The sequence below is a fragment of the Drosophila grimshawi genome, unplaced genomic scaffold (assembly GCF_018153295.1).
Source record: "Drosophila grimshawi isolate 15287-2541.00 unplaced genomic scaffold, ASM1815329v1 contig_44, whole genome shotgun sequence".
Taxonomy (NCBI): domain Eukaryota; kingdom Metazoa; phylum Arthropoda; class Insecta; order Diptera; family Drosophilidae; genus Drosophila; species Drosophila grimshawi.
Window position 1 is genome coordinate 21,271,255 of NW_025063240.1, and position 21,937 is coordinate 21,293,191.

The window sequence follows — 21,937 nt, forward strand, 5'->3', positions numbered from 1 at the left end:
CAGCTGAATAATAAACCCAAACAAATAAGCAACCTAATGCGTTGTTCTTCAACTGGATGCAGGGGGGATGTGGCGGTGGTATTTGAGGCGTTTGCCACAGTTACCTACTTTCGTTGGCCACAGAATGCTAAGCTCCGCACGGAGCCAAGCCAAGGAAACACAGGCAACAGGTGACCAAATCGCTGCTACGTGACATTGTCACACAATTTACCCAAGATTCGTTTTGGCCTTGACTAAAAGAGATTTCATTTGTCGGGATTTAGTGCTCTGTTTATTGAGTGTAAGAGGAATTACGAGCATGTTCCAAGGAATATATATATATATTTACACACTTATACATACATCCGAGAACCAGCCAATTTTTGCATATTTCATTTGGAAAGAATGATTGGTTTTACACTGTAAACAGAGTATGCAAGAGTGCTGGCAATTTTGTGCTTGCTGAGGGCAACTTTCTAAAGGTACTTGTGTAAGTACTGCGTACTATGCATGAGTCAAGTTGCAAAACGATTACGCCAAGTGCGTACTATTTATAGGAGCTTGTGTCCTCAACTGCTGCTGCTCTAGCTGCTACTGCTCTCCATGACAGTCTATTCCCATCAGTGGCAGCAACAGAAGAGACAGCAGCAGCTGATGGAAAAATGCTGAATGCATAAGTGCGATGCGTGCCAACAACGTGCGAGTCTCAGGTTCGGCATCAGGCTCGACTGGCAGCCAAGCATTGCAAAATGCCACTAATGAGCGAAAATTGCCTGCAATTCGCTAAGGATTTTCATTTTCCTCTCTTGTAGACAAGAGATTAACAACTTAAGTTGATTAACTAAGCATGCACAAGAGAATGGACTGGGTGCCTGATTGAAAAGAACGTTGGTAATGAAAGAGCTTAAAGCTGACATGCTTGGTATAGCAAACAATCAATAATAGTTGTAATGGACATTAAAAATATGCAGCGAAATTTAAATACATTTAAATACATTAATATATCTGAGCTGAAAAATCTAAAATATGTGTCTGAAATATACATGACTAGAGACTTAATGGGCAGAGTAAGAGATTGCTAAGCAACAAATATGGAAGTTTACTTTATGATTCTTAACATACAGACAGACACTATGGAATACACATATGGGATAGAAAAAATAAACTTCAAAAAGTTATTTGCTGGTATGTTAAAAATAAGCATTAAGGCCTTTAAAGGTAACCTTTCAGCTCATAGTCAATACTGATTGATTTGTAGCTGTTTTACATAGGTTTCAGCAAAAATACGTATTTATGTTGATGGTAGCTTTAAATATATGTTTGCATAAAAACAAACTCGCTGTGCATTTAGATAGAGTCAACAGTTGATGCTGTCCATTTAATTGTGTATATTCTCTATTCCTATGATGTGGAAATAGTTCATTATTTAGTACTTATTGCGTAAAATAATTCTTTGTGAACTTATCGTAGTAGAATTAATCTAAATATTCTTCTAAATTGCCCGAAGAGGCAATCTTTTAATAAGCTCTTAACGATAACTTAGATTGAAGGAAAGGGCACCAGCCACATCCTACACCTGATGCCTACTTTTATTTTGGGTAAATTGAAATAATTGATACACCATTGTTGACCCGCTCACGTGATTTATACCCAACAATAAAATAAATAAAAAAAACACCATCTGACTTGAGCAGCTTCCTTATTTACTTTCCGTTGCCCGTACAGAATAGAAGCTAACACGTAGTCAGGGCATATTTCACGTGAGCCAAGCAACAGCTCCGCACGTCAGTGTCGAGTTAAGGAGGGAACCATAAACGCCCAAGTTTTCTCGAACTTGTTGCAAGTGGCCTAAAAGGTGGGGCCTTCGCAGAAGGAAGGAAGTGAGTATGACGTGCAAGGGTCACGTTCACAATCCACGCAGCAAGGAGCAGAAGCAGCAACAGTCAAACTCAAAAGTGCAACATCGTTTTAGGTTTTTTTGTGTTTGCCATTAAACAATGGCCGACACAGGACAGGGGAAGCAACAATCACGTTGAAGCATGCCAACAGGTAGTCCTTCCCAAGTACGTAAAATGAAGAGAGGAAACTTTGAGAGTACAGCAAGTGGAACAGCAGCCGCTCACGTTGTGGCTGCCACAAGAGCTATTCAGGCACTGTTGCCGAAAACTATATGGCAGCTAGCTGTGGCCAGCAGCGAGGCACGAAGCACGAAGCACGAACCACGAAGTGTGTCCTCGTCGGGTAGGATAAGCGGGTGATGCGAGGCCCGAAGGTTAAGCGCGAAGCTCGGCGACATTGAGTGCAACTATAAAAGTGGCACAAACGACGCCTGCAACACCAGTCTAAGCCAAGCAGTCGTGACAACAAGTGCATCGAACAAGGACTAAACGGAAAGTGAAAACTACAAATTGATAATTGAAAATTGAAACTTGAACAAAAAATTCAAATCAATTACTATTAAACGTGAGAATGGATACGCTAACACCTAAAAATTGCTCGAACGTGAGCTCCAACTCCAACTCGAGTGGCAGCAGTGCCAATAGTTCGTCCATGAATCTCGGCGATAAGCAGTCGAAGCAGGCGAAGCGCAGTCAGCGTGACCAGAAACTCTCCAGATCGCGTAGTTTGCTGCAATTACTCAGCAAGCATCTGGGCAGGCATTTCCAACACCATCATCATCACCAGAATGATACGGTGTACAGCAGCCAGGATGATATACACAGCTCCTCGACGGACTCATTCAGTCTGAGCGGCTCGCGGAATGAGTGCTTGGAGGTGATGAACGTTGGTTCCAGTCTCGATATGGAGAACACTTCGGGCTCATCCTCTGACTCCTATTCGCCTGGCCTGGAATTCTATGATAACAATGCGCACATCTATGTGGAGACCGTCTACAGACCAAATAGCGCCATGGAGCATCTGCATCCACATCATTACGACGATGACGATGGCAGCAGCAACAGCAGCAACAGTTGCGTTGGCGATGAGGAGGAGCATGTGGATGAGAATGAGAATCGGGAGAACAACAATAAGCCAGAGCCACGTTCGACATCCGCGGCCTCGACAGGCAGAGCCAACAACAAGGGTGGACTACATTTGAGTCGCATCTCCATTTCGTCATCGGTGAGCCGCATGTTCCAACACTTCTCCACATCGGCTGCGACAACGGCAACGGCCTCGTTGCGTTCCTTATCCTGCAGCAGCACTCCACTCCGCCAGCTGAGGGTGAAGAAGTCACTCACGCCGCATAACAGCAACAGCAGCAGCAACAGCAGCAACAGCAGCCAAAGCAGCCACAGCGGCAACAGCTCAACAACCAAGTCAACCAAAAAGGATAAAAAACAGCAGAGCATATTGCGGCCTCCAGTGCACTATGTTCACATGAAGGGCATGTCCGGCCTATACTCGCGGGTGCCAAGCTATGCGGTATGCTGCCCCTACACCCTGCACCACATGTATTAGGATGGTATGAGGATGAGCGAGCGAAAGTCATCATTGGCGAGGACATTGCCCAAGACAATGAGCAGACGACAGACGACAGAAGGCGAGGGCAGCGGCAGCGGGTGAAGGCCAATGCCAAAAGTACGGGGTGGGTGGGTAGTTTATAGTGAAAAGTGATGTAGTGCCTAAAGAAAAAACAACTGAAAACTGAAACAACAGAAAAGCTAAACAAAAACCAACAAAAAAAACACGGCTAGACAAGCGATTGGCAAATGCAGCGCAGCAGCGAAAACATATTTTATAAATGTGTGTATTAGCCCAAAAAAATATAGAAGAAAAATAAAAGAAGAACAACAATTTCCATGTATTCCAAGTATTAACCATTTGTGTGCTTTGCATACCTATATCAATATAGGGACTTTCAGTTTACACCGTAGCAGATATTTAGTTGATAGCTTTTAAGTAAGCCCCTTCCCCTCTGCACACATATCTTTCCCCAAACAAATAGGTAGTTTTAAAAGTTTGACACAATATTTTTGGAGCTAGGCTCGTTAAAAAACAAAAAATCAAAAAAAAACAAAAAAAAAAATGACAATTCGAAATGTTTGTTATTTCTATACTTTGCACTTATTTCGATGGGCACCTTTGACTAGACAAAATTACGAATTTACCAATACGAAAATCAAAGAAAATTCCAAATTGTACAAAATCAAAAATAATTATATATTATACTTGAAAATAATTCACACTTTATGTCGCCAAAAATGTTTACTTATTTAATCCAATATCAAAACAGAAGACAAATGTATTTCAACACACTTTTTTATCTATTCAAAAAACACACAGACGCAAATAACAAAGAGTATAGAAAAATGCTTAGCATTTAAGTAAATACCCTATATATAAATATATACATATATATATTTTTAGAGCATATAATGTTAAGTATCAGTCTAGCTGTCAATAAATAAAAAATCCCAATCTAAAATACAAAACTTCTCTGTTTTTATTATTTGAAATGGAATCAAACACAACGGCCTCTACAGCTTTGAAAATAAAGCTCTGATTAACAGAGAACCCTTTGGGAGCATCGTAAAAGCTTTTCAAGCCGAAGGCTGGCATCGTGTTGGCAGGAGATGCGCCTGCGCCTTGCCACAGGAGGCGTGTGCTGTGGGTGCTACCGTCGACTGTTCCCTGGGAACAGTTTTGGTGTCGCCTTGTGCGCCGACTGATGATGTAGGTAAAGTCCTCAATTGCATGTTGGTGAAGGACTCGACCTTATAGTTTTGACATACGGTATCATGTCTGCATTACGACCGAATAGCACTAAGAACGACGATGACGTTAATCGGTTGTTCTTGCATGCTGGTGTTGTTGCATGGTGCTGTTGCACGGTGTAAGTGGTCGCAAATCCGCTGAATGTAAATGCAAACGATTACAATTGTGATGAAACCCAAACTAATCCCAGTGACCTCTTGATGCTTTGATCCTTGAAAACACCTTGGCTGCTTCCGATGCAAATATAGGTTGAGGTGCTTTGGGTATTATATGAATAAATGCATCGTTATATTGACGATTCTGAACATATGGCAAATCAAGTATTTACAACCTTCTATGGCTATTAAACATACCCAAAAAAAAAATACCTAAGCACAAATTATTAATGTTTAATAAAACTAATAGGTTCCATATTACGATCGTAAAAATTAATATCTTCAGTAATTGAGTGATTATTAACACAATTTCAATGTAGTTATACCAATTAACCAATCTAATAAGCACAAGCTTAGTTGGCCAGAAAAGCAAGACTATATATTTACACCCTTAATCCATTAAAACGGGGAAGAAGGCTATAAGGGTATAAGGGTATTGATTTAAAATATAACTAAAATATATTTGCATATTGAATAAACAATCAGCCTAAGCCTAGTAAGCCTCAAATATTATGGAGCTACTTATATCGCTATAGATATAGATAAATCTACAAGCGTAAGTAAAACCTGATAGAGAATATTGATAATGCGAAGTATAAAAGCTCTATCCTACAATAAACTGGTTCATTTTCCAAGAAATATAAAATAATTGCTTAAGTAACCTCAAAATTTGTAATCAATTTCTCGTCAAATTTGTAAGCAATTAATGAATTTTCAATGTAAAGATAGTTTCTAAGAGTGATTTCATGGCGAATTCCGTGTTAATCTGAAATGAGAACAAAAGCAACACAAGGTTCTTATTGATTCGGTTGTAGTTGCAATTCGAGCAGTTTAGTAATGATAGTCTGGCAATATTCTTAGAGCTTTGGTCTCGTAATTCAGAAATCCGTTAATGGGCTGACGTCAAGGGGCAGGAATTACGCCTTTAATTAGTAGATAAACAACACGACAGGAGCAATCATCGCTAGCATCTGCAACACTATATAGCCAGGCCACGCCTCCTACTCACACACCCATCATTACACCTCACGCCATTAAAACAACGGACTTCATTAAATCACCATAGACAAAGCATTAAAAAGCCACCCAGCTCCCATGATTCCGCCTCAGGATCTTGGTGAGGCGTAAAATTGGCAGTCAGTTTTATTTATAGCGCATTAAAATCAATTTTGTGCGTAATTAAATAAAATGACAACAAGAACAACCAACAAACAAGACGACAATGGCTTACATCTATTTTTGCTGGCCTTAATTGCGGCTTATGAATTTTCGTTGCGACATCGCTGTAAATCTCATAAAACTTTGGAGTGGGTGAAAATTATGTATGGGTTTGGCACACCTGAGTGATGAAGATATACCCCAAGATATATATATATATAAGTACATACATGTTCTAATAAAAGCACTTAAAAGTTCGAAAATAGTTGCAATGCTTCTATTTTTAGCTCACTGCCAGCTAAACAAAGGCAAATTGAGACTAATCGATGAGTAATCGGCTCGGAATTGCAATTGCGCTCTAGAACAATTAAGTTGCAGTCGTAGAAGCAGCAACAGCCGTAAGGAGGAGGAAAAGTAAATATTGATGGCCAGCAAAAAGGAGGAATGTAAACAAAACATGCCACTGCAAATACGAAACAGGTAAACAAAAAAGTGCCACAAATTCATATTCTGTTCATGTGGCTCTGTTATTGGCTATCAGTGCCAAAAAAAAACAGTAGGAGTAGTCTAGTTGAGAAGGCGTCGACTAGGTGATACGCTCTAAACAAGAAAGTTTTTATTCGATTTTGTTTTATGAATTATTAATTTAAATTTCAATCAAAACATAATTCAGAGTATTCGACTCACCGGCAGCAGCAACAACTCAATAAGCAAACTATAATTGATTATTTATATGCTTTTATGTTTATTGTTATATGTTATGTTTATAAATGTTCAACCTTTTGGCTTACCCACTTTGAGCTCAAATTTAAATCACACTTTAATAATACCCTCTTTATACACAAGGTGTTCAGGGTATAAAAACACATTGCAAAAACGTAGTAACTACTGCTGGAGCAGAAGGGAAGAGCGGAAGGGAGGTAGGCTTAGAGTGTCAAAGAGAGTGACTCTCGCTGTTTGCCGCTTTGCAGCGCTGGCTGCTCGCAGCCGGGCGAGTCTATAAAAGGAAGCGGCATTCGAATTGCCGACTCAAACGCGAAAGGACAACGCCAAAGTGTACACACGAAGCGAACAAAGCCAAAAAGCCGACAACTACAACTGAAAACAAAGTGATTGTGTGTGAGTGTGTGTGTTAAAGACAAAGGCCGGCAACAACAAAGAGAGAGAGAGAGAGAAAGAGTGGTAAAGCGGAACTGCAGCTATAACAATTTTGCGAACAGACAGGAAGTGCTTTGGGTTAAAATGGGTTCGCCACACGTCTGCTTTGCAGACGAACTGCAGCAGCAGGAGCACAACAACAATGCACCGGGCAACAATACCAAAAGATGGCTACTGGAATTGGAGCCCAGTGCTAGCCATGGCGGTCACTCGCCTTGCAGCAGCAGCATGAGCATTTCACCAACTCCACGATATGAGCGCAACATGGGCTTCTTTCAGCTACTAAGTCGCCGCTTTGGTCTCAGGTCAAACGATGACCTAGTTCAGGATGCAGCTGCACAGGAAGAGGATGCGCACAGTTCATCGACCGATTCGTATTCATCAATGGGGCGTGGACTAGCAGCAGCCACTACACGGCTAGAGCAGATGTCCTGCGCATCCAGTGAGACCAGCAGCACCATAGACATTGAGGAGCAGCAATTGGAGCAGCATCAGCAGCAGCAGCAGCAACAACGCAAACTGAGCCGCACGAGCTTCTCACGATTGCAACGCCGGTCGACGTCCTCATTGCGTCGAGCCTTCGAGAGTCTCTCGCTCACATCACGCTCACTGTCGTGTAGCGGCCCCTCGCCACCACCCCCACCACCGCCACCCCCCGCTGCAGCAGCATTGCCTCTGAAATCGGCTCTGAAATCGGCATCGACCGTTGAGCTGCACCATCAGCAACGTCAACACAGATTGGCCTCCAAGTCTGCCAGCAGCTCAAGCGCCTGCTCCACCTCGTCCTCATCCTCATCGTCGACAGCGTCGAAGAGCAAAGTGAAGCCGCCACCCCAGCGCATCCTGCGTCAGCCCGTCTCCTATACATATCTGAAAGGTATGTCTGGATTGCCGACGCAGCGAGTTCCACGAAGCTCCGTTTGCTGTCAATATGCCAGGCGCTAGGCAGGACTTACGGTTTACATTCATAGTTAATCATTTACTTAACAGTTCACAGTAGACAAATTATATACACAAAGTAGTTCCAATTCTTAGTGCCAAATTTCATTGCCCATAATCATTTCGAGATCTGTGATACAATAATCTTTTCATATCCAAAAAAAAAAAAATATAACAAAAATAACATCGCAGCGCAACAAAAAACAAGAATTCATCTCATCAATGGGAAACATAACCAAATTGTTTTTGCAAGTTTCCAAGACTTAAGCACTCGTAGAAATAAATATAAAATTCCAACACAGCTCTTTTAGTTCAACATCCATAACAAAAGACTGTCAAAGCAAGGAGTTGAAAAGTTAGTTGAATAACGATTATTAATCGCATTTTGTATAAATTGGTAATTCTTTGTAATTAAGTACGCTCAAGTACTTTTATAATATGATTGTACATTCGTGCCTTTATCCCAGGTGTAGATCAAAATTAAAAAAAAAAACCAAAGCCAGAAAAATAAAAATAAAATTCAAAATTTTAAAAATTTATTCTAGTATAAAATTAACTTATAGTTACTTATGACACTCGTCTTATATACGTACTTAATTAGTTGCTGTAAAGGGATCAAAAAATGTTGTCAGGCAGTTAAATTTAAGTACTCTTAAACTATGTTTACTATGCGTACAGTCCTTAAGCTTAAGTTTCTAATTTTCTTTCGGTAGTAAAGATTTTGAATAATATTCGTACAGCACTCCATACGTAGGGCTTCACGTAGTTATACATATATACTAGACCGATATATATATATACATATATATATATATATATACATAAATGAGATACAACTAACCAAAATGTTGAAATTCAAAACTGATTATATTAAAATGCAAATAGTTATATATCAGACAGATATATACCCTATACATATGCAACACACACACTTACCGAAATTGTACTTATAAAGAACAACAATCTGATTACTAACTATATATGATTAAATATACATATAGCGAGCATACAATACATAAAGCCAATAAAAAATAAATAAAAATGAAAAATGCATAAGCAATACAGTTATATACAGCCGATTATAAAGACATATACATTTAATTATAAGTTAACTATTTACCTTTAAATAAAAGCAGCTAAACTGAATATTTAATTCACACAGCATGTTCAATAAATGAATAAAAGAAATAATTTACACCAAACCTCAAGAATTTTTATACTTCGATTCGCACAAAACTTTCGCCATAAAAATCTATTTTTATTGCGTTATTGCGTAAATGGAACTTTTTGCAGAAAACAATAATCAGTTGGCATAATCGTAAGTGACCCAGTTCGAAATGCTCTCGAAGTTGCCAAAAATAGCCGTTACAATGAATCAGGGCTAATTACATCCATTCGGCCAGAAACCATTTTGAGTCACACACATTGTGTATACGCCTCGTGCCTCGACTAAACTCAATCGACGTGTGATTATATGTTGCTTATTGACGCCATCACTGGATAGGCAGAGTGTGAAGTGTGTGGGGGATGGGGGTGCGTGGGTGTGAGCAGGCATAAAAAGTAGGTCAACGATTGAAAAACCCATCAATTTTTCATGTATTACTGATGGATATCGTTGCCAAGCAAACGCCATAAAATGTTTATGGAAATTTATGTGCGAAATACGATTCCCCTGTTGAATTTATAACAAGACCAGGCGTTGACTTAGTCTAGCCCATTGTGGTGGGTGGGCCTACTTGTTGTTCTTTGACTATCATCACTTGATTAACATTATTCCAATTGAATTGGCAGACGAACTGGCATGGAAATAATTATCTAAAAAGTCGTATTTTATGTTCAACTTTAAGTGTTTAAATTCAAAACTAACTCGAACAGACTGCTTTTAAAATGAATACAGCCTTTCTCTGTTCAGTGACGCTTGATTAATGGCACCTGCTTCCCTTTTTGTTGAATTTGCAATTTAGAATAGACTGCGTCTCAACATTTCTTGATGTCAGTCAACTTTGATATGTATATCAGCAGAATATAAGTATTGGCATCGACAATCACATTTTGTAGGCATCATTTATCAAAATTCTCTCTTGACTGCACTCATTTATATTGATATACAGTCTGATTGTTATTGTTGTCAATGCTTCAACAAATAATGCAAAGTAATAGCCCTTTCGATAGCAGATGAAAGAGACACAAACTGCATAAGCTAGAATCTCGCATGTGTTAACAAAATCATATTACGTATACGCCGCATGGGCAGCAATTGATAGCCAATAACTTTAGCACTCGTAAGACAACAAATTAGCGAGTCAGACAGGCAATCAAAACCATTTTCAGATGCTGCTAATAGACCATCAAGTCACGCATCACCAAAACACGCTCGCCAGTTGTTACTGTTATTTGATGAAATACGTCAAAAGGAGAGGCCAGAAATCAGGAGTGTAGCCAACAGATGCCTTGGGGGGCGTGTCAGTTTTTGCGATGTGTGGTTGCCTAAAAATACGTATGCAGTGACCTAAATATTTCCGTTGACAAACTGACAGACGACAAATGTGCGAAACGTACAAACGTACACTCAACTTGTCGTATTTGTGATTCACTGTTGCGCATAAGAAACAAGAAACGTTGACTTGCAAATAACAATCGTGTATAACATTTTGCCGGAGGAGGCGACCGCAGTCACGTAGTCTCGCGCCCAGGGGCAGCTCAAGTCGCCCGACTCTTAAGCCCTCACCAGCATATACTATCAAGGAGCTATCCTTTTAACTTTTATTGTTGCCTTTTAATTTCTGTTTATTTTTGGGTGTATCCATCGCTTGTCCGACTGCCAATATTTAATTAAGTTTCTCCTCTTTTTTTTGTAGCTCATCTATTTTTGGAATTTCGCCATTTGTGTTTACTCGGCGCCCGCTTGACAGTAAATTTAGCTAAAGACTCAACTCGATTCGCCCTCGCATAGAGTGGCGACTGAAACTGAACCGGGCCAATATTGGACTACTGCATATTATGTGTGCCAACATTCTGAATAACACCGGGGCGTATACTTCCGCATAAATAGTCAGCATCAGCATCGAAAGACCTCTCGAGACCCTCAGCGAAAGCATTTTTCTATTCTATGCTCTCCCCTAATTTGTCCCACGCGCAATAGAAACGTTATTTGGTGTTGTACAACCCAACAAACATACCAAACAATAATTAATCTTCTTTGGCTCATAACCACCAGCACACACACACAATCGCACACCCACAAGCCAAAAGGCAAACAGCTCCAAAGAGGGAAAAAACAATAAGGAAAATTCAACTTCCGGTTGCCGAATAAATAATGCCTTTTGCCTACCAATATGCCCTGGTTATTAGCTTTTTATACAGTCAACTGTGCTCAAGTGAATGCTTGTCAAGCTTGTTAAATTAAAAAACAGTTCGAATGAGCTCAGTCGAGATACCTCGACTAGAAGATACTTCGAACCCAGCTGTTGAATATATTAATTATAGTTAATAGCTTTTAGTTTTATTTCCAATTTTTGGTATTAAGTCACCTGGTAATAAATACAAAGTTACAGTTCATCAATAACATATATTTATATGTCAAATTTAAAGATTCTAGCTCGTCAAGCAGCTAAGATCGACTTGCAGATGCACAAGCGGACATGGCTCGATCAAGTCGGCTCTCTATTTAATGTAGTCGCACATACTTCTTACTGCCTGCTGCGTAATTTCGCATATTATTCATTATACCCTGCTTAACCACTTTTAATGGGTTCAGTGTACGAAAAAGCCTTCGTCAAGGCGTTGCGCGTTTGTTGACTTAATCATAATGCCCCCCAGGAGTAAAAAGGCGTGAGAAATTCTTGTTGCTTTCGTTGATGACTTCTCACTGCCATAATTCCGGTTTCAATTTGAATGTCAAATATACTACGCATATGCTAAACACATGTGTTCTTATGCTTACTTTGGCTAAGAGCTGCTCTTTCTTTCTCTTTCTCCCTCTCTATCTGCCTCTCTATTGCACTCACTGCTGCGTCAACATTTGTGTCAATATTTACCAAAATATTGTTTACCTTTATCTTTTTTTTGTGGCTCCTGTTTGTTGGAGCATATTTTTTTATGAAGCCCTCTCTTATGCTTGTTATCTTTACGGCAGTTTCCGCTGCTTTTAATGGCTCTTGGCTGTAATTTCATTTTGAAAATATAGCTGCACACGGGCTGAGGAGAAAACAGCACAAGGCATTTAATGAATATTTAAAGTGTTTTTGTTGTTGTTCACGCTGCCGTTGTTTGAACCTTTTGCTATTTTTAGCTGTCACACGAGCATCAAATCTACGCTTATTGCCTCAAATTGAAAGCACTTCAAGCCACGCGACGCAGAGAACACAAGTTAGATATATTGGATATATATGTATATAAGTTACGTATACGCCCCAGACATGCGACGCAAACAAGATTTGCCAACCTGCATGCTAATTCACACTTTGACCCAAATACCAGACAAAAGCTCTTCACAAGATCTGTGTTTGTGGCTACACTTGATGAATAAGGACCTGGCCCTCTTAGGACCCATTCAGGCAGTGACATGAACCAAGCAAATAATAAATTATTTCAGTGTTACTTGCAACTCACTGCTTCCCTGTTCCCCAGTCCTGGTCGAGCTCATAAAATATGCACGATGTGTCGGTAATTGAAGTCAATGCCTAAACAAAATGTCTACATTTAGGCCAAGATATATATTGTGCAGGCAGCACACAGCAGCTAACATAATATGCACAACAATGGCCAATACCCAAGAGATTTTATGCTGTGGTTAAGTAAGAATTGGGAATGCTTTCTATATTTCAATCTGTCCTGCTCTCATTTTCACTTTGATTTTAATTAAATTAACCAAAATTGACCCTTTATTTGTGACGAATTTCCATTTCACACAAGCGACTGTTAAAAGTATAAATAGAAACATGAGTGTTTTGTAGTTTCCTTCAATACTTATCAAACTAAAGGTATTAAGATGCCACTTAGAAAACAAGCAGGAAGAAGGAAGTATTTTTGAACTCATAAGGGAATACTACACTCAGAAAAAAATCACATTACATCTTAGATACTCTCCCTATTTTTGTCCCCAAGAGTAACTCACCTTATTATTCATTAAGCTTTTTTATTAAAACAGCGGGTTTTCTTTTCTTAATTTCAGAGCATACTTTTCTAAAATTTAGAAAAAATATGTCATATTTTTAGGGTGTTTTTTCATATGTTTATGTACAAACAACTTATATTAAGAAATTTATATCTAAATGCAAGAGCAAATTTTTAGTTTTCAAAGCGATCTTCTAAATTTCGGGGAGATTTTTGTTTGAGTGTAATCGACGCAGCATCCTCGCATGTGTGTCATTTAGAATGCATGACTTGGCATTATTCGGTCTTTCTCGTACTGTCCAAAACTTGTGCGCACTGCGACGAACCCATTAGCTTTGGCATTGCTTTTAATGGGCTGCACAACAACAATGCTACGTGACTTGGAACAGGACACAGCCGAACACAAATCGAGACGGTTCCAAAATGTGTTTTGTGCCCCAAAAAGTAGGCAATAAAAACGAGCAAGTGACAAAAAGAACAAACACACACAGCACGCACATAAGATACAATTACTCGATTAGGGTCTGGCAGAGGGAGAAAAAATTAATTAATTATGGCCATTCCATGAGGAACAATATCAGAACTGACCGCAAACTGTTTATAAAGCCTAGCAGAGCGGTAAAATTAGGTGCGTTGAGCAGCTGATTTTATTCATTCACAAAACAAAAGTAAAATGCAAGAAAAGTGCAGCCGGGGCGAAGGTTAACGCTTGCTCTGGGGGACAATTGGCTGCGCCTTGTCGATGACGTAACAGGAGCTGGTGCATCCTTGATCGGGTCATACGTCAGACAGAAGCGCGCGCATCCTTGTTTGGCCTTCACCCAACGCCGGGCAACAGCACACAATCCCCCAGACTCACCCATCTCACCCACTTTTCGCATTATCCCGCAAACTCGAGCATAATTGCTGCAGCTGCTCCTGTTGCGACATTTTCATTCATAATTGGCCGGAAGCCACCCAAAGCGACCTCGACCTCATTCGGCCACTGGCTGGAAAACCTCGAGAAACCACAGCACAGACCACAAGTTGTCCCAGGCAACCAGAACCAGAAGCGCACCTAACTCGATTTGTGGCCACTTCTGCGTTATGAGTATGTGTTTAGTCCGGCTAGCGAAGTCACGCTGTGTGTGCTGGGCAGGATATGCTGTCAACTGGTCACCAGGGTATTGCACTGGCTCACATTTAGCCAGGCTCCACGTTGCGTCTTTCCTCAAACTAACGACTGGAAGCTACTCTGCTTTCGATAGAGCTGAAAGGACATTTAACTTGATTGTTCTTTACAAGGGTCGCCTGTCATAAATATTTATTAGCCCATAACTGAAGCAGACCTTCAACAGTCCTTATACATATTTATCCTAACGCTAACCATCCAAAAGAGGTAATATACTATCTTTTACCCTTTTGCAAGGAACCAAAATGAGAGTGCTGACAATTGGCAGTTAGCCAGCTGCTCCTGTGCAAAGAGTGTGTTTAATGCTACATGGAATGCAGCTGGTTAGCTGCTTAAAGGCCCCAATTGACCTTGCAGTACAAGCAGCTTGCCAGGACTCGCTCGCAGTAAGGACATTCAACTTTAGAGTCTTAGAGCGGAATGACGCCGACACTCGAATTCAATTAGGTAAAGTGCAAGGCGAGTGGCAATAGAAATGAGCATTTCAAATGACGGCGACAAATTGAATGCCTCGATAACTTGATAATATATATTTATTACGTATACGCACCGAGCACCATCATAATAAGGATACAGCAAAGTCACGAGCCAAGTTGCCAGAGGGGACAGAGAAAGAGAACCTTTTTATAGTTAGTATGTGACGTTTCAAATGAAAATGTTATCTAAGCCACAACCACAGGTTGACCGCACGTCGAAGGTTCTCCCAATCGTGACGTCGTTACTTGCCTCTACATATTTGCCTCTGTATGTGTGTGTGTGAGTGTGAGTTCCGGCGGCGGAAGCATTCGAGAGGCAGCTAACTGGGTCAGGGCTTTTGCGCTTCATCGTCGGCATTTTCGTTGTCGTTTCTCAACTGCAATGCTGCAACCCCTTCTTATCCCCTCTCCAGTCTTCCGTTTTGCCTGTGCATTTCATTCTGAAACAGTTGCAACGCCACTCAGCACTCAGCCAAGCATAATGCATAGTAAAAAGCAACACCTAAGATTTATTAAGATAGCAGACAATCAAGATATAAATAGACGCATAGACACATAAAAAAATATATTTATTTATTGTGTGTGGCAGCAAAATAGATAAACATCCAAACATATTTCTTAAAAACACAATAAATATAAATAAATATACTATCTTAAACTCCGGAATAAGCTGAACCAAGATGGTCCCATCACATATTTCGACCTCATGGGGTCAATGACGTCTGTGTAGAAAATGTAAACACATTATAAAGAAAAATGCCTGTCTTTAATAAATTGCATTCCTTTGCTTTGTAGTTTCCTCACTGCCATCAACACATTTACTAAGTAAACAAAGTCATCATATGTTTTCCAAGAATTGATTATCTTACCGCTCGAAATGGTTTATACTTGTGGCGATAATGTTTAAATTGTGTGAAGCAGATAAATTAACAATTAGGTTCGGTGCTTGAGCACACACATTGCGCATACGTCACGTGTGCCACAGCTCAGTAATTGAATTGAGTTAATGTCTAACGTTGCGTTACGTTCCTAATATGTGACTGTATATCCATCAGCGGCTTATTATTAAATGCATGAGCTACCCCAAAACAGAGGACGACCAGTAGGCGAATCGCGACCCTCGCATTGCATGCATAATGCAGCAAGTTGGCCAGCTGCGCCACCCATCCACCCATCCCCCCATCAATGTGCTCAAGTGTGTCGCTGCTGCTTATAAATAGCGCACTCGCACTCGCACTCGGGGCGCTGATTAATGCGCCAGATATAAGATATTGTAACCACGTAAGCCTACCGCATCGCACACAGAAGACAGCTGGAGAGCTGGGCTTAACCTAAATATGGAGGCTGCTACAAATCACGCTGCTTTTGTTCTGTTCTGGTCGGTTCTCTTCTGTCGGTTCTGTTCTGTTCTGTTCTGCTCGGTTCTCTTTTGTGTGTCGTATGGATTGACCTTCCAGCGGTCTGCGTGTCGGTGATGTCACAAAATACACACACACACACACACACACACACACACACTCACACATACACGAGCACACACATACAAATGTCATACTAAATGTCAGGTTAATTTTAAACCCGCGACAAAGCGCAAAGCGAATGCCAACCAAAGCATATAATAACAATAAACGCCTTAGCGGATATTGCACCAAAGCGCTGTTGAAATCCGAACACGAAAGGTGAAAAGCTGGACATAAAAACTTTAATAATAATAAGAACACAAGCCGTTAAGGGAATTATATAGAGAAGTTTGGAAGCTGAACTGTCATTCCAACTTTTTTTGCTCCTTAAACCAAACGTCGAACGAAGTACTTAGTTCAAGTCGATTTCTTTTGGATTTACAGCCTTACAAAAATATATATAGACCCCATTGATATCTGGAGCAACTGTAGATTCTGTCAGTTGAAAATTCTGCTCAGCCATAAAATGTAAACATTTCACGGGGTCACTAAGTAATTTAATAATGAGTAAGCAATAAAAATTGACAAACTTGATGAACTTCATAAAAATCCAAATATAATCAAGCGGGCAGATAAAGGTCAATAAGATAGACAGAGGTCTTTTGATGAGCGCCAGCGAATGCACATAGTATAAAACCCCCATTATTTATATAAACTAATCAAATTGATGCTGAATTGTCAGATTTGCTTGAACATATGTTGATCAAGTCAAAACATGTTGAGTATGCTGATATAAAACAATGCATATTGATGAGCTACTATTAAACTGTGCGCTGAACCCACAGCTAATGCTGATCAAGAATGTATATACCTAATGGCTTAAAGATGCTACCTTCTGTCTTTTTATCACTTTTGCACAATTTCACACATTTTAAATGAGTTCCCCTTTTAAGGACAAGAGCGCAATGCAAGCATTCTGCTACCAATCCAAATTCAATTATATTTATAAAGTGAATATAAGTTATATGGATTAAAATTGCAGCAGCTATTTCTGTAGAAATTTCGAAATCAATTTACCTTTTTAATAATAATAATAATAATAATATATATATATATATATATATATATATATATATATATATATGTATCTATATATAGATCCTGGCATATCCTTCAACTCTGGTTAAATGCCAAACTGTTCCGTCCAAAAAGTAGCAAATGCAAACAGTGGCAAGACAGGGTTGGAGGGGTATGGGTATGAAAGAGAGGCTGCAGCAATTTGCATTGTTGTCGCACAGCCGGGCAAAAGTGTCAAGCGAGCAAGTGTGCCGGCGTATGTGTGTGTGTGCGAGTGTGTGTGTGTGACTGCAATGTCCTTGCAGGCAGGCAGGCAGGCAGGCAGGCAGTTCATTGAACGTTGCGAGGTTGCAATATTCCACTTGCAGCCTGCAAGCAGCCGCAGAGAGCAGCAACTGCGCAAGCATTAGAGAGAGAGTGAGAGACACGGTTGGCCCGAGAGAGAGAGAAAGAGAGAGAGAGAGGGGAAGCGGGTGAGAGATTGAGAGAAAAAGAGGTAGTTCAATGCACGCCAACTGGGTTAAGTGGGAGGCGTAAACGTCTCAGTCTCCCCCATCTGGGTTTCAGTAGCAATTTTTAGCATGTGCTCAATTTTTGCAGCGAGCGCCTATGACGTCACTAAAAAAGAAGGGCGTGTGTGTAAGTGTTGCTGAGTGTGTGTGTGTGTGTGTAGCGGTTTACTTTGCGTATACTATAGTGTGTGTGTGTGTGTGTGCTTAATGGGCACAAGGGCATTAAAGCCGGCCGTATTGCTGACTATAAGTAGACGGGTTAAATGAACAGTGGCTAATACACACACACACACACGCGCGCACACACACACACGCACACACACACGCAAAACTGGCCGCATCAAATGAGCCAAATGTCCATAAAAAAAAGCCAATGGGGAAATGGGATTTGGGTGCACGCGGCGCGTGAGTGATTTTTCGTGTCTCGACCGCTAGATGGCGCTGGCCGTCGACACACGCCAAATAATAATAATAATATCCGTAGTGACCCCTCAAGTGCAGGTGGTCGGTCCAAGGTATAAGCAAAAACCGCAACCAACCAACCAACACGTCCCTCCGTCTGTCACAACAACAATGGCGTCTCGTCCGACCAAATACAATGGCCAGCAAATGACAATAACACGCATGTAGCCACAGCAGACTTGCGGCGACGACAATTATTTTATTCTGCCTGTCAGCCTGAACCTTAACACCCCACACGGGTGGGCAGCACCATCCCCCGCACTCTGCCCACAGACGAACTGAAACAACACGCGCCAGACAAATGCGCACAAGAAGTGAGCAGTGGGTTAATTATACACGTACGGTTGGAAGATGGGCACGGGGCAGGGGGCAGGGGGCAGGGAGGTAGTGACGAGCCTCCAAGGTAAGTCCTTTACCTCAAAAACATTACCCAATGGAAAAGTACACACAATTTGCATGTGAACAGGGAAAAACTCAGATAAAATGTGGTCGACGAGAGAGTTTTGGTTTGGATGCAGTTTTTCTTCTACCAACATTTAATGCAGTATTTTAATATAAATTATAAAGTATAAAAATGATTATCAACATTAATTACAAAGTCAATATAGCCTTGTCTATCTGTGCAAACTATTATCTTGATGAAACTCTGAACATATCAGTCGATCAGAGGATAAGTTAGGATTGGTTACCGTATGGTCAAAACTAAATATCAATGCCTTTTTGATCAAGCCGAAGGAACTTTATTGATGAGATGATCACATTTTTGAGAACTCACATATACATTTATATAATCATAATACATTTGACATAACTTGGAATGAATATTTCATTGAGGATATTCCACATCTCTGGGGAATATATAGCACTGCATGCAATTTGAGTGTTTGAGGCCACTGAAAACCGGTTGCCAATTGAAGATCAAGTAGCGTAGCTTCTCCTCGTTACTCGAAAATCGATTGGTGTTGCGGCGACAGGCCTCCACGAAGAACTCGGCATAATACTGGGCCAGCTGAATGCCGAGACGAGTGTGGGCTGCGCTGCAGTTATCATTTTCCAGCAGGCCCAGCTCGTGAGCGGCACGCTCCGGATGAAACTGACTGCCAAATATGGGAAAGCGTCGATGCTCGATGAGGGTTATAAAACGCTTCGTCGGCTCCGATGGCGACTCCGTTGCCGATTCCCTCGTGGCTAGGATACGCCAGTCCTTGTGGAGTGCATAGCGATGCAGATTCTCTACCTCGATGCAATAACGATGCTGATGACAGGCAAAAGGTATCTTCTGCATTTGCTCGGCCAGCTCTGGAGATAGATCCGCGAGCATGGTTGAATTGCCTTCTATAGAATCGGTGCTCCAGTGCAGTGGCAACGCCTTAAAGAATCTGCCACATTCGGTGCGCACCTCATTTGTCTTGGCAGCATTTATCAGCAGCAGCTGAAAGCCGAGGCAAGTGCCCCATATGGGAAAATAATTTCCAGCCTCATTGCGCTCCATAGCCAGCTCGTAAATATACCGAGCGGACTTGACACAATCATTGGTCAGCTCCGGTTTCTCTTTGACCTCCGAATCCTCCAGATAGACAGCGCCACCGGGCAACAGTATCCCATTCACTTTAGTCATGATTTGTGCATAATAATCACGTTCACGGCCAATCCTAAAGAATGCGCAAAATAAAAACGAAAATTCGACGAAAACGTTTAAGTGTTTACCAAACAAAACAAAATCTCATTTGGCACTTTGCCAAATGCAGCGCAGTTCCCCCGCACCCTCTCTCCCCCTATCTACCACTCTCTCTCTCTCTATCACGCACTCTCTCTCACTCTGTCTCTCAAGCCACTCACGTCAGATTTTCAACTCATTTCACTCATCTTAATCACTCACCAAATAGGTACGATCAATGCACCTGACGCCTCTAGATGCTTCACATAGTTAGCCGACATGTGGCAATAATTTCCTTCGTATAATTCGGCTAGGCCTTTGGCCAAATCCATGCACATGACGCCAATATTAGGTACGCGCCCCTCACTGTTCCGCTCACCCTGACCCAGTTCCATCATTACTTGCACTATAATTATTATTGATAGAAACAAATGGCTGTCACACCTCATAATAATTTAGTCAGTCCTAAAATTTGGTCACTATAATCTTTTTATCTACCTTATTATGTCAAAAACCTCGCAAATTTAATTCATTTAATTATCCATTCTACAGATGCAGATCAGGCACCGATTTTTAATGATAGCAAAAGCGAAAGAAATAAATTTTTTTCGCCTATTCGGAACTTGACTAAAAAATACCCTGTCACGTTCAAATTTAGTTAGGAAATAAAAAACACCCAGGTTTGTCGTATTTTCAGATAGCTTTATACTTTGATTTTGAACTGACTGTTTTTTGTTTCGACGCCTGCTTTAAATGGGCGCAAAGTATTTGCTTAAGGAAAGCTGTTATCTCCATATGGTTAGACTTATCATAATTTTATACACCAAATCGTAAAGATACTTACAATTTCAATATGTTAAGAACACAACTGAACAAAGACATCGGACGTGCCTAATGATAAAAGTCAATGAACATTTGCATTGTTTGCACTGTTTACATACAAATACACTTGTGATTCGTAGTCGATTTCATTAATCGAATTTCTATAAATAGACAGTGCATTTTGGTGGCGCGCGAATTATTGGCATTAGGTCATCTCTTGACGGCTAGGCACACGTTTTAATATTATTTAAAAAAAAAGGAAATCACCACTTTTAAGCAGACTCACCAAATAGGCATAACTAGCGCTCCTGCCGCCTCCAGGTACTTAACATAGGAGGCGGAAATATAGCACGTAATATCTGAATCACAAATGGAGCGCAGGGTGCTGGCTATGTCCATGCACAGCACACCCACAACAGTATTATCGACCGGTGAAGCATCTACCCTCTCTGCCATTTCTTCAAATACTGACCCGTTCATATTGCACAGTACAATTTTTGTTAAAAACGAGAGAGCCAACCCCACACGAAGCACTCAGTGAAACAGAACAAAAGGATTGTGCAAAAATAATAACTCAACAACTACAAATGCATTAGTGAGAAACGATCGGGCTACCGCTTTTGCAGCACATAAAATATATTTAAATCGCTGCCTACTTTTAGCCAGTGTCGTTGGAATTGTTTAGTTGACAGTGGTTCGAATCCAACGCTTAACTCAATTCCTTAATAGTCAGTGCTCCCTAAAATATAATATAATATTTAAAATTATATTGTAGCATACCAAAATCTTTAATGATAATTACCTGGCACTTATATTGTTATATTGAAACTGTATAACATTGTTGATCGATATGGCCGATTCTGAGTGTAGCTAAGTAACGAATATATTTCAAGTTTCATCAAGACAGCTTGAATACTACTCCTTATATATTTTACAACCAAGTAAAATCATTATTATTATCAAATAACACTCCACAATAAAACCAAATCATCAATATTTATACTTACATAATTTATAGTTCGCAAAGGCAAGTAATTATTGTTATCATAATCTGAAATCTATGCCACGTGCCAAGCGCAGCAGCAACCAATGAAAAAGCACAAAAAATTCGCACGTGAAAAGCTATATATATATATA

At 40.5% G+C, this 21,937-nt stretch overlaps 3 protein-coding genes across 6 annotated transcripts; 2 read left to right on the forward strand and 1 right to left on the reverse strand.

Annotated features, from left to right (window-relative positions):
- The first annotated feature begins 2,432 nt into the window (after positions 1-2,432).
- On the forward strand, positions 2,433-3,632 carry LOC6557232 (uncharacterized protein DDB_G0283357). Its single transcript, XM_001983336.2, has one exon. It carries the CDS (start codon positions 2,449-2,451, stop codon positions 3,439-3,441), a length of 993 nt encoding a protein of 330 aa, XP_001983372.1. The 5' UTR covers positions 2,433-2,448; the 3' UTR covers positions 3,442-3,632.
- A 3,534-nt stretch (positions 3,633-7,166) lies between these two features.
- Positions 7,167-8,217, forward strand: LOC6557249 (bromodomain testis-specific protein). Its single transcript, XM_001983335.3, has one exon. The coding sequence runs from the start codon at positions 7,254-7,256 to the stop codon at positions 8,112-8,114; it is 861 nt and encodes a 286-aa protein (XP_001983371.1). The 5' UTR covers positions 7,167-7,253; the 3' UTR covers positions 8,115-8,217.
- A 10,817-nt stretch (positions 8,218-19,034) lies between these two features.
- LOC6558429 (gamma-glutamyl hydrolase) lies at positions 19,035-21,263 on the reverse strand. Of its 4 annotated transcripts, none has more exons than XM_032735858.1 (3): positions 20,477-20,633; positions 20,201-20,413; positions 19,035-19,973 (listed from the first exon to the last, which is right to left on the reverse strand). In XM_032735858.1, exons 2-3 carry the CDS (start codon positions 20,374-20,376, stop codon positions 19,148-19,150), a joined length of 1,002 nt encoding a protein of 333 aa, XP_032591749.1. In that variant the 5' UTR covers positions 20,377-20,413; positions 20,477-20,633; the 3' UTR covers positions 19,035-19,147. The 4 variants fall into 4 exon arrangements, with proteins under 4 accessions (XP_032591749.1, XP_032591745.1, XP_032591757.1 ...); XM_032735854.2 differs by having other exon boundaries at positions 20,201-20,384; positions 20,477-20,598; XM_032735866.1 differs by lacking the exons at positions 20,201-20,413; positions 20,477-20,633 and adding an exon at positions 21,087-21,263.
- Positions 21,264-21,937: the final 674 nt, after the last annotated feature.